General features: G+C 34.6%; 1 protein-coding gene across 1 annotated transcript in view; it reads left to right on the top strand.

Annotated features, from left to right (window-relative positions):
• The window catches only part of TGS1 (trimethylguanosine synthase 1), a 62179-nt gene that overhangs the window by 20023 nt on the left and 28227 nt on the right, over positions 1-13929 (top strand). Inside the window, 3 exon segments of the mRNA XM_078153412.1 lie at positions 9208-9382; positions 11119-11431; positions 13490-13639. Coding sequence (XP_078009538.1) covers positions 9208-9382; positions 11119-11431; positions 13490-13639 — 638 coding nt within the window.

Raw genomic sequence — 13929 nt, 5'->3', positions numbered from 1 at the left:
CTTGAGCAAAGCCTTGAAGGACTCTAAAGACTTTGTGATATGGAATGAGTAGGTAATGAATTCCAGGCACAGGATAAGGCCTGTGCAAAGACATATTGATGAGAGCTAGAATGTAAAATATATGTGAAAGAGAAAGGGGTACTTTCAGCCTGGAAAAGTAAGCTAGAACCAGATGAAGGATTTAAAAGTCAAAGGAGATTTTATTTTATTCTAGAGCCACTGTACCTTCTTCATTAGGTGAGTGACATGTAATATACCTTTGCCTGAGGAATATCAGTTTGGCAACCATATGTGGAGGGTGGGTGGGAGGGGAGGGGAGAGGGAGGGTTGAGTCCTTCTTCTACTGTGAGTCACTTCACTTCTTTGAGATCTCCTTTTTTTCCCTCATCTATGAAATGTGGGAATAGATCTCAGATATCATTGCCAGATTTCTGTAACTATAAATGTCCCAGTTTTCCATTTAATTTCATTATAGAACTACAGATTCATTTGTTCACTAAGTGTTTATTGGTCACTCACTATGTACGTAATTTCTGGGTGCTAAGGGAACTACAGAAGAAATCTAAGGCATTATCTCTGTCTCCTAGGAAACAACAGTAAAATTGGGAAGATAGTATATACACAAATAAAAGTTTTGAGTAGTATATGATTAGAGCCAGAATAAGCAAGAACAAGAAGTACTATTGGAATTTAAAAAAAAAAGACCCTGTGAAGAAATACCTAGACCTTAAAGGATGGATAAGATTTGGATAGACAGAAGGAAGAGAGAGACTGGCATTAAATGGGAGGTGAACACTATTCCTTCGAGTCTCAACTCAGATCTTACCTTCTGAGGTCTTTTTCCAGCTCTCCCCAGCTTAGTGCCTTCCTCTCTGGGATCGTCTCCCATCTACTCTGTCTCTCCCCATCCCTCTGTTTATTTCCTAGCTCTTTCTTGAATTTGTATGTACTTAAGTTATTTACATGTTATCTCCTCCATCAGATTATCAGCTCTCTGAGGCAGGATTGTTTTTACCTTTCTTTGTATAGACAGTGCTTAGCACAGTGCCTTGCACACAGTAGGTGATTAATAAATACTTTTAAACAAAGGTTTGGAGTACATCAGGAATGAAGTACAAACTAAAGTTGGCATTTAAAACCCACAGTCTGCCATCAGGATTTTTTTTCAGGCTCATGTCACATAACTTCTCTTTATATACTATTTCAGTTGAAGTGGCCCACTTGCATTCCATTTCCTTCTTCTGCGCCTTTGTAAAGGATGTCCCCCATGTTAGCAGCACAGTATTTCCTTACCTCTAGGTTTAGTTCTACAGGAAATTTTTCGTCACTACCCTAGTTATGAGTACTACAATAATGAAGACTAGTTATGAATACAGCTTCAAATTGTCATACACACACACACACACACACACACACACATTTGTGTTGTATTACCCAGTAAAGTATAAGCTATTCAAAGTTAGGGACTGTTTTTCCTTTTGTGTCTTTGTATCCACAGTGTCATCATTTCTTTTGGATTATTGGCATGCTTTATATCCTCTTTAGCATTCAGTTAAAATGCATATACATATGACATAAAATTTAACTACTTAGGGTCTAAGACCATTCTGTTGCTTTTTTATACATTTATCTTATGCCTCTACAAACATAGCAGCAAAATCATAAGAGACCTTCTAGTCCAACTTCATTTAATAAATGAGGAAACTGAAGCCTAGGAAAGTTAAATGACTTGCTCAAGATCATATAGGTAGTAAATGGCTAAGCTGGGAGGTAAAGCTGAGTCTTCCAACTCCAAAACTAGTACTCTTTGCACTGTATCTCAGGCAGTCCTTTTGGTGTAATTTGCTCATTCTGTCATGTCTTCAGTTGAGGAAAGTGCTAACCAATTTGTAAAAAGTAAAGCTTGATGATTAAGTGGATAGAACATTGGCCCTGGAGTCAGGAAGATCTGAGATCAAATCCAGCCTCAGACACTTACTAGCTGTGTGATCTTGGGCAAGTTACTTAACCTCTCTTTGACTACGAGACAGCTAGATGGTTCAGTAAAGTGTTGGGCCTGAAGTCAAGAGCCACCTGGTGGCCTCATACACTTGCTAGGTTTGTGACCCTGGGCAAATCACATAACCTCTGTTTGCCTTAATCCACTGGAGAAGAAAATGGCAAACCATTCTAGTATCTTTACTAGAACGTTAGGTTCCACAGAGGTCTCAAAGAGTCTGACACAACCAAACAACTGAACAACAACTATCCCAAACTAAATCAAATAGGAATGATTATTTCATTTTAGGAGAGGATTCGCAGCAGGATTTATTTTAAATAAAAGCTTTCTTTCATTTAATATTCATTTGTAGATCATTAATTCATTTACAGAGAAGTGAGAAAGTAGAGAAACCTATAGCTAAAGAGTTGGGAACCATGAGAAATTTTAGAAGTTAAAATATTAGTAGCTTAAACACTTTAGTGTTTATACACACATGTATGTTGCATGTGCACACATGTATATAGTATCCCAAAAGTCTTAAAGATTTTAATTTTTTGTTTTGTTTTGTTTTTGGCTAGGCAATGGGGTTAAGTGACTTGCCCAGGGTCACACAGCTAGTAAAGTGTTATATGTCTGAGGCCGGATTTGAACTCAAGTCCTCCTGAATCTAGGGCCGGTGCTCTTATCCACTGCGCTACCTAGCTGCCCCTAAAGATTTTAAACTGCACTTTTGGGACACTAGATGCTTATATATATGTATATGTGCACATGTGTACATAATGTGTGTGTATAATCTTAATCCCTGAGTGATAAAAACTGACACTCTGACTTTCATATTTATTGCTTGGCTAGTAAAGTAGCCAGAATTATACTCAGACCCAGGTCTTCTAACTCAAAATTGTGTTCATTCCATTGCCACATAATTTAGAAATATTTTAGATATAATATAACAGAATCTAAGGGGAAAATTATGTGTGCCCTGCCTTGTCCCTCCCTTCCTATGCCCCCAACCCCACCCCCCCAAAAAAAGAAAACTTGACTCCACATAATTTTTAGAGTGTATATGTTTGAAAAAAAAAAAAGATAAAGATGTAAAGACCTTAGAGGGGAAAATCATTAGTTCAGGAGGGTCTTGATACTGACAATTGTATGTAAGTTTTCAGAATTCTGTTAAAAATAATGGCTTCTAATAAGAGTTATGGTGAATTATTGGAAGGAATGATCACCTCTGTGCCAAGTTGTTATTTAGGAATTCAGAACAGCTACAAAATGGCAAGTAACTGAGAAAACAACCGAAAAGTAAAAGGAGAAGGGAATTAAAATCCTTGGGAAAAAGTCACTTCACAGAAAATGGAAAAAGAAATTAATAACTAAACAAAATATAGAAGTAGCACAACTTCAGTAAGATTTTACACCTTTACAAATAGAGGCAACAAAGCTAGAGGATAAAGCTCAGTAAGATAACTTAAAAATTCTTGAGTCTCCAAGAAAAATATGAAGAAACAAAATCTGAATGTATTTCAAGAAGTAGTACAATAAATTGTATTAGAAATGATAACAGAAGGCAAAATATAATTTCATAGAATCAGGAATGTACTTCCCCCCCAATTCAATTCACACAAAAATATAGACATCAGACTGTGACAGAAAGGACAGAAAGCAACCAATAAGGAATAAATCACGTCAAGAAAAAACAAATTTTCATAATAACAGGATTTCTCATCCAGAATGAGACATGAAAGGAGAAGCTGGGGTGTGATTTAGTAGAAACAAAGCTCACTCTAAGATTGCTTATTTAGCAAAGTGAGTATATTGTTAATGAGGTGTTTTTTTTTTTAGTACGAACAAGAATTACAGACCTTAATGCCTAGCAGAACTTATCAGGGCCTTTGATGTGCAAACCAACCATGAAGCTGAAACTTAACAAGGTAAACAAATCTTTAAAATAAGGAATTAGTAAATTGTGACTCAAAGGACTTAGATAGAATTTGAGACTTCACTGCTTTCTAGGTTAACCTCTTCAGAGAGAGAATTCACCCTCTATCCAGGCAGCCCATTCCATTTTTGACAGTTCCAATTGTGAGGAAGTTTTTCCTGATGTCAATGTTTTTTAACTTCTACCAGTTGTTCCTCATTCTGACTTCCGTGACAAACCAAACAAGACTATCCCTTTTCTACATGATAGTTCTTCAAATACTTGTAGACCACTATCATTGTCTTTCATCAGTGTCCTTTTCAGGCTAAACATCCAAAGCTCCCTTTGTGGCAAGAACTTACAGCCTTTCTCCATCCTAACTGCCCTCTTCTGGAGGATCTCCATCTTATCAGTGTCCTTAAACTGAAACCAGTCCACTCAGTGTGTTCTGATTAGGTACAGAGAGACTTTTCCTTATCCTGGAAGATATGGTTCTTTTTACATATTGGAAGGTATAGATAGGCTGTTGTTAATTTGATGTTCCACCTTTTAAGGACACTGGGAATTAGTTGCTAGAAGTTGATGGGGAAAATTCCATTTAAGGAGAACAGAAGAAAAGCAAAATCATTATGTAATTCATGTGGATACTATAGGTATAAAAATGATGGACTGGAATGAGCAATTCCTAAAATACAGTCAGTACTGCCAAGAATCAGCAAAAGGCAGAAAGCTTTGAAAAGAATCACAGGATCAGTATTTCACTTTTATTTATTTGATGTGGGGAAGGGAATATGACAGCAAACTATGTAGAGTCAAGAATTTATCTTCAGGAAACAAGATGTACTATCCTGTTAGGCTAGTAAAAAACAATGTAACAGTATTACAGTAGGTAGAAACTCAAACAAAAATTATATCTCTGAATTAAATGGATTAAATTTACCTTTAAAAAAGAAGGTGGTTCCAAAATAGATTAGAAAATAAAATTTAACATTGTTACTTCTAGAAAGTACATCTAAAGTATAGATAAAACTATAGATTTAAAATGAGAGAATGGAGTATAATTTATTTGCTTTAGCTTCTTATAAGGAAGTTGCATTGTAATACTGTTATATGCTAAAGCTGAAATGAAAATAGTATTGAAACTGATAAACTATATCATCCTCATTAGTGCTGTAGACAGCAAAACTATGAATATTAAATATATATACACCAAATGGCATAGTAACTAAGTATTTAGAAGAAAAGCTTAATTTTTTAAAAAATTCTGTTAAAATTTTTCAAAATGAAAAAAGGATTTGAGGAGTAGGGAATTATTGGTATAATACTTTACTGTTACTCAAATTGACAACTGAAACAAAAGACAAGGAGGAAATTATAGATTTGAAGAGAATATTGAAAAAACTTAATTTGATAACTCTATATAAAGACAGTCGATTTGACCCTTAGAGATTTTACTTTTTACTCTTACCACTCAAAATAAATGATACCTCTAGGATATAAAGAATTCATCATTCATAATGAAGAAAGGCAGAAATCTTTTTTTAAAAAATTTTATTGATTTATTTTGATTTATCAACAATCACTTCCATATGCTTTTGAGTTGAAAATTTTTCTCCCCCTTCCTTCCCCCCCCCGATGGCACACAATTTGATATAGGCTTTATATTTACATACCCATTAAGCATGTTTTCACATTAGTGAAGTTGTAAGTAAAAATTAAAACCAATAGGAGGAACCATCAGAAAGATGAAACAAAACTCAACAGAAGGTAAAAATAAGTGATAGCGATTTGACTTCCATAGTTCTTTCTTTGGATGCAGACAGCATTTTCCATCCCAAGGCCTCTGGAGATGTCTTAGATCCTCGTAATGCTGAGAAGGGTTCAGTTTAACAACCTTAGTCATTGCATAACGTGGCTGTTATTGTGTACAAAGTTCTCTTGGTTCTGCTCACTTCACTCAGCATCAGATCATATAAGTCTTTCCAGGTTAGAAAAGCAGAAATCTTAAAACACTTCCTTTATATGCCATAACACAATGAAAATAGTAATAAATTAATATAAACAAAATATGTATACCTTAATAAAGCCTTAAAATGATAATGTGTGCAAATAATGAGGAAAGACCAAATATAGAAAGAATAAAAAACAGTTAACTATGATAGTAGTAATATGGCATACCAAAATTGGTGGAATGTGACTAACACAATGATCCTATGTAAATTCATAACCCTAAACACTTACTAAAAAAAGAGAAAAGTAAGAGAAAGTTGCTTCATAGTAAAGGCAGAATAGAATGAATTAGGAAAAAACTGAACTAACAAAAAAATTTTCAAGATGAAGAAAATTGAAACTATTAGGTGAATTAATCAAAAGAAAAAAAGACCCAAATTACCAAAGAAGAAGTAATCACAGTAAAGGGAGAGGAAATAAAGTTACCTAAAATTTTGTTATATAACCATGAAATAAAATTGAGTTGAGATAGATAAAGATCTCTAAAAGTTAAAACTACACAGATTGGCAAAATCTGATTAGGAGATAAGAACTATCTATAAACCAATGTTAAAGAATTTTCATAACAAAATCACTAAATAAAATTCTGGTAAACAGGTTTTACAAAAAGTTGGCTTTTTACCAAGAATGCAAGGATTTGAGATTTGTTCAAAGCAATACAATTATTTGATTATGTCAATAAATACATCTAAAGCTTTCAATAACTTACAACCCTCATATTAACACTGAAAAGTGTAGGGATAGAAGGACCTTTGCAATATCTAACATGACAAGGCATCTTTCTAAAATTAAGAGCTAGCAATATCAGAGAAACACTAGAAGCTTTCACACTAATAGAGCTAAAGTAAAAAATGCAGATTGTCTCCATTATTTTTAGAAAAAATAACTGTAGCAACAAGACAAAAAAAAGGAGTAAACATTTAGTGAAGAGCAGGCAGGAGGATTATCTCTGTGATAGTAAGGTAGTGGACTGAGTGACTGGGAATCAGAAATATCTGGGTTCAGTTCCCACTTTGGCTACTTCATAGTTCTATTATAGGTGAATCACTTCTGAACCTCAGTTTCCTTATCTGTAAAATGAGGGTGATCATACCAGCAATACCTCCCTTAGAGGATGATTATGAAGCTCAAATCAGTTAATGTATGTAGAGCTCTACAAACTTGAGAATGCTTTATAAACGTCAGTTATAATCTAGCCCAAGAGAGGTGACACCCACAAAATATAGTTGAAATATTAAATAGCTTCAGCAAGGTAGCAGAATACAAGATAAGTTCACAAAAATCTCCAGTGTAGGCAACTTTAGAACATATCTATGGATTTTAATCTGATGGAATATCAGACCCTTCATGTATGAATTTAGAAATAGAATTGTGGCATAAATTTGGAAGAATTCAAAGAAATTATGGTGACTCATTCATATTGCATAGTGAAGCAGAGAATAAAGTAAAGGAAAATTATTACAGTATTAACAGAATTCATATTAAATACAACTGGTGATGATAACTGCTATTTTAAAGCTAAAGCAAACAGGCTTCCTGTCTTAACAAAAAAACATAAGCTTTTGCAGTCACTTTTACTTATTTGTAGAGATTATGTTTTGATGTTTCTGGTTTTGTTATAACAATTATAGTAAGATAAAAATGAATTAATGATACAATTTTTTTTACTAGATAACTTATACAACATTGCTATTAGTTCTATGTGCCAAATTATTTATTTGCTTGGTCTCATGTTAAAGTTCAACCCGAATTAAAATGATCAGAAAGTTCACATTACTGTAGAATGAATATAGCTTCCTCAGATAGGGTGCACTGTAAATTGAGCTTAACTTGGACTGAGTTAAAATCTGGCCTCAGGCACTTATTAGCTGTGTAACCCTGGGCAAGTCACTTATCTTCATTCAGTCTTGGTTTCCTTATCTGTAAAATGGGGATAATACTCTCAGGTTTGTTGTTGGGATCAAATGAGATAACATATCTAAAACGTATTGTAAACCTTACCATAATATATCAGTTCTAGCTATAAGTATCATAATGACTGTCACTGCTTATTTCAGTACTTCTACAAGATAGGTCTGGAGCTGGAAGGGATCTCAGAATCTGTCTACTCCAGTCCCCTCATTTTGTACTTAAAGAGACAGGTCCCCAGAGGTTAAATGATTTACCCAAGGTCATACAGGTTGTAAGTGTTAGAAATCAGATTTGAACTGATTTCAAAGCTAATACTGTTTCTGTCATACTAACCCTCTTGAAACACTGAATACCTTGTCACTACAATATCTAAAATTGCCCTTTAATCAACTTCAGAATATTAAATTATATAAAATAAAATTCCTGTTAGATATATTGAATTGTATTCTAATTTTTTAAAATAGTAAACTGATTTGGTCTGAATGTGACTCAACCCTAGAATAACTTTGAAAGGAAAAAAGTACAAAAATATAATAATGGTGATTATTAATCAAAGTTAAGGAGGAAATGGTAGCTTACATCCAAATCACTGGCCTATAAGAAGTCCTGGTTAGCTAAAATAAGTCAGCAGGTATATAGTTCATGTTTCACACTCCACTGTAGTCTTAGAAAAATTTAGGATGTATGTTCAGGGAGCATGACACAGGAAACAGTGATAAGTAAAATATGATCTTTGGTTAAAAGTGTTTAAAATTGAGTATGTTGGTACTCTAGGATTTCAGAGGATTAATCATTTAGAGTAGGGGAGACCAGAGAAGGACAGACTCTTAAATACTTTGGATAAATAGAAATTTACTACACTTATTTTGTGACTTAAGGTTAATTTTACTTCAAGAATTTTGTGACAACTTGAAGTAATTAAAGATAACCCTACCTGGCTTGTTGTGAAACCAAATTTGGAAATTAGTTTTATAGGGCAAAATGTTTAAATGTATATTCATACTAATGGTCTGTAGAATTTTGCTGTTGGTGAGTTTTGGTATTTTGATTGCATCTTTTTTTTAAGGGTATGACTAGTCCTCCAGCTTAGTATTAGGCAATATGTTCATATTCCAGCTTGCTGATTTAATTTTGCTTTTTTTAAACCAATAAGCTAAACCTTAAAAATAATTAGAAATGAATGAGTCTTGTCTGTATTTTTACATGTTTATGTGTGGTTTTAACCTAAAAATAAAATTAAAACCCTTGCTGCTTCTGGTCAAATGAAATAAAATGCTTAAAGGACTTTGCAGACATTAAAATACGATATAAAAGTTTTAAGTTATAATTCATGTGTATCGTTTCCTAATATGAACTCTTAGCCAGCTAATGTCTTAATTTTTGTTTGCAGATATGGTAGAATCTCAAATTTCAGTCGTCGGAAAGTTAAATACCTACAGAAAGATGTGAAATATAAAACACAGTTTCTAGACATGCGTAGACAAGTAAATACGAAAAACAAACATATCTTCTTTCCTGAAGAGTCAGAAAGACCATCTTCCCGGAAGAGTAAAACTTTGAGTAAGGTATAACTAAATTGCGATTTATATAGCTAGAATACCCTCTCCATTTATTTAGACCTTCTTTATTTCTGTAAAGGATGTTTTGCATCTTAGGTGCGTCTTAGTACATTAACTCTCAGGGATAAAATTCATATTGTTATTTTAATTAATGAGATTTGAACCCAGATCCTCTGACACTATAGTCCATGCTCTTTCTACTTTACCACATTGTATTCCTCCTCAAAGAACATCTTCAAAGGCTTTGTTCCCAGTTTTTTTGTTTTGTTTTGTTTCTACTATGCTCCGTCTGACCTGTTAGCTATTAGGAAGATTAATCTTAACTGTCAGTGGTGGTACCAGTCATGTAAGAAGGGATGAATTCTGAGCTCAAGGCTTAATTAAGGGTTCACCTTACATTGTCTTTATTAGTTTTTAGAAACCAGTATTCATTCAGCCTACCATATAACTGATTTTGTTCTTTAAATCAATCAATAAGCATTTATTATTAGTTAACATACTGAGTCCCTGGTACTCTGCTAGGCGCTGTGGATAGAAAGACAAAAATGAAATCATCCCTGCCCTTAAGAAGCTTCCATTATATTAGGAAATACACATATAAGTAATTATAAGATATATACAGAGTACCCAAATTTTGTTCCATTTATCTTTGATGCTAGTTAAGACAGTTAGCATAGTTTCTTTCCAGGATGAATGAATGAATGTAAAAGCATTTAATAAGCATTCGAAATACATGTAGAAAAGTTGAGACATTCCTTGCTTTTAAGGAGTTATTAACCTAATGGAAGAGACAGCACACATAGGAGGTTGCAAATCAGGTGGAAAGCCTTCTGGTGATTTATAGGGTTCAATGGTAATGTACCCTTAATGTCATTTTTACAATAAAACCTTGATATTGAACCATTTGACAGTGCAAAGGACTCTGTTGATAAGAACTTTCTTTTCTTGGTCTTCAGTATCTGTGGCTTCTGAGGAAGCAGAGGCTTATGCCCCTGCTAAAGCAGTTTTCAGGTCACATCTCTACAGAGGCTTTTTCAAACCTGGATGACTGCTGCAGCGGTGGTGCTGGGCTCAGAGTCCTGAGCTATTTCCATTGAGGTCTCAGGGAAGGTAGTAGTTAAAATAGTGGCAATGTTTTGACTCACTAGGCCTCTTCTGTTCTCTCCTTCATGGCCCCTTGCTCTTTTATATAGGCTGGTTTGCTTGTCCTGTAGATAATGAGCTGATCAGTAGTTGGTGATGATTGTTGGCCTTTTATCCACAGGAGTTGTATCCCTGAATGATAGCTAGGGAGAAGGATGGGGTAGAGGTAGAATAGACTGGAAGCCAGGCTGTTGATGGGTATAAATCTATATAACATTCCTTTTGGGGGGAAATAATTATCTGACCAGAACTTCCTAAAACATCCATACATAACAATAAAAGCAAGATGGCATTATAACTACTCTATAGTAAGTTTTTTTCAGTAGGCCATTTTTAGCAACTCTGATGCCTTCTTTCTTGTACTAGAGATGTGTAATGGATCATGCTGGGTTAGAGTAGCGAATTGTTCAGAATTGCTTCAGTGGATTATGTTGAATAAATCCGCGTTCACTTGTCATTAAAATATTCTTGTTAGAATTCTTTATTGTTCTGTAAAACATTGAGCCGTTCAAATATCAGTAATGTGAGAGAAAATCTTCTGGTGTGTGGTTGGATTACTATGACTGTGTCTGTATAGCATGTTTGTGACATAATTCCAGGTGGAAAAATTCCTCAAATGGATTAATGAACCATTGGAGGAGATACCGTCACAGGACCCTCAGGATGATGCACAAGACACTTGTACAAGCAGTGATTCAGAAGAACAAGAAGGATCTGTTAAAAAATGTGATGACCCTTTTGAGATTAGTCATTTGGAACCTGACAAATGTGATGCCTTTTCTTCAACCAATGAATTTGAAATGGAAGATAAAGAGGACAACAAAACGACTATAACAGAAGAACAAAAATGTGTTCCTGAAAGGCAACTGGTTACTCCAGGTATTCCAGGTTATCTGCAAGTAGAAACAGATGGTAAGAACAAGTGTACTCATGTGTAATAGATTTAGAAAAATATTTGCTGTGGTATTCCAAGAACTGCTGTTTTCATCAGTGTGAATACTCTCTGCATCAGCACAGTTCATACCATAAGCCATGGGTTATTTCTGCTCTTTGCTTGGGTATTAGACTTTATTGGAGGCGGATAAGACACAGGACAAATATATTTCCCTGGTATTAGCTTTTCCACTGATAACAATTAATCAGTCTATAAACATTTATTAAGTGCCTGTTATATTCCAGGCAATGTGCTAAGCTTTGAGGATACAAAAAGAGTCAAGACAGTCCCTGCCTTCAAGGAGCTTATGGTCTAATGGGGGAGATAACAGGCAAAGAGTTATATACAGACAAGTTATACATAGGTTAAGTAGGAAATAATTAAAAGAGGAAAGACTCTAGAATTAAGAGGTGAATGAAGAGAATAGATTAGAATGAAGAGAGACTTGACAGACCACCTGCAAATTATTGCAATAGTTCAGGTATGAGGGCTGGCACCACTGTGGTAACAGTAGTAGCAGTGTCAGAGGAGAAAAGGGAGTATATTCAAGAGATTTTGTGAAGGTGAAATTGATGGGCCTTGGCAATAGATTGGATATGGAAGAGTGAGAGAGAGTGAGTGAGCCTGGGAGACTGGAAAGATGGTAGTATGCATGACAATAAGAGGGAAGTTTGGAAGTAAGAAGGGTTTTAGGGGGTAGGTCCAGGTTAGGTGTCCGAAAAGTAATTGGAGATGGAAGACTCCAAGGTCAACAGAGAGGTCAGGGCAGGTTAGATTAATTTGAAGATCATTAACATGGAGATGGTAATTAAGTCCTTGGGAGTTGATGAGATCACCAAGTGAAGGAGTATAGAAAGAGAAGAAAAGAGAGCCCAAGACAGAAACTTGTAGGAAAGGTATAGTTAGTTCAGCATAATCTTGATAAGGCTCCAGCAGGACTACTGCCTTTTTGTCTTTCTTCATTTAAAAAAAAAAGTTAGAGGAAGAAGTGAAAGTAGATGGTTATTGGCTTATGTTGGTATGTATTGTCACTGCAGTCTTCACTCCGCCTTGTTTGGGACAAACAAAAATAGTAGCACTTTGGCAAAGAGTGTGAGTAAAATCTGTCATGCCTTTGAAGACTGCTTACCTGTGGTAAAAGTTTACCTTTTTTTTAATTATTTTTTTAAAAAGAAGAAAAACAGTTTAGCAAAAAACAACAACAAAACAGTACTTTACCAATAGTTCCCTACCTCTTCACTTAAGGAATTTTTCAATTCGTCTCCAGATCTAGGTTTGGTGTTATAGTTACATAGCAGTCTGCTTCAATTTTTTGTTCCATTTACATTGTTATGGTAATTGTGTATACAGTTTTCCTGGTTCTATTTTATGTTGTTTTGCATCAGTTCATATAAGTCTAAATTTGCTGCTCTGAATTCTTGATATTCATTATGTTTTATGCTGTAGCATATTCCATTATAATCATGAACATAATTTCCCCAAACAATGGGTGCCTGTTTTGTTTGTTTGTTTATTTTCAGTTCTTTGCTATCATGAAAAGTATTGCTATAGCTATATTTATATATATTAGAGCCTTTCTGTCTTTGACCTCAGTGGTCAAGTCATGTCACCAAGCATTTATGAAACACCTCCTTATATGTAGTAGGCACTATGCTAAGGACTGGAGTTTAAGCTCCTTCCTCGGGCTAGACATTCTAGCACTGGGAATACAAAGGAAAATGTAATCTGTCTAGTGGTGTACATCCCATCCCCACCACACCTTCTTATCTATGTCCTCCCACAAAGACTTTATAAAAGATACAGAATCATACATAGATGCATAGTTTATTCCAGATAGCCAAGGAAAGAATTAACTTGCTTTGACTTAGGAGCTCAGCAATATCAGTTAAGGAAAGCAGATTTTATTTTTTGCTAACAGTAATATAATGAATATATTTTGTTCTGTTATTTTGGATAGTTCTCATGTACTATATTTGTCATAAATAGTCTTTTTGACTTTTTTTTTAATGCTGTGTATACTTTTATTACAATTGAAGCAAAAAAGAAGAAAAAGAAAAACAAGAAAAAGATCAAAACTCTAAATCCCCTCCCTCCAGAGATTGCTGCTGTTCCTGAGCTGGCCAAGTATTGGGCACAGCGATATAGATTGTTCTCACGTTTTGATGATGGGATTAAATTGGACAAAGGTAAAGTAATATGTGTTGATGAAATGTAAAGATTCAGATTGGCAAATATTTTGTTGTATCATTTATTTATTATATTTTTAAAAAACAAAATACAGTGACATTAAATAGAATGTCTGATCATCCTTACCTACTTTTTTGTTACTTTCTGGTCTGGACCTGTGGTTTCATTGGAATAGGGAACTCTCGATGAAGAAACTCCCTCAGCCAGTGCGAGAGTTGCTTGGCAACAGTCATTTTCTTTGTGGGGAATATTGGGGAAGTATTTATTAGGTCACAGAGCCATAAGTATC

This window comes from Phascolarctos cinereus, unplaced genomic scaffold, assembly GCF_003287225.1.
Source record: "Phascolarctos cinereus isolate Bilbo 61053 unplaced genomic scaffold, phaCin_HiC Scaffold_4;HRSCAF=312, whole genome shotgun sequence".
NCBI lineage: Eukaryota > Metazoa > Chordata > Mammalia > Diprotodontia > Phascolarctidae > Phascolarctos > Phascolarctos cinereus.
This window is presented reverse-complemented; position numbering and strand designations above follow the sequence as displayed.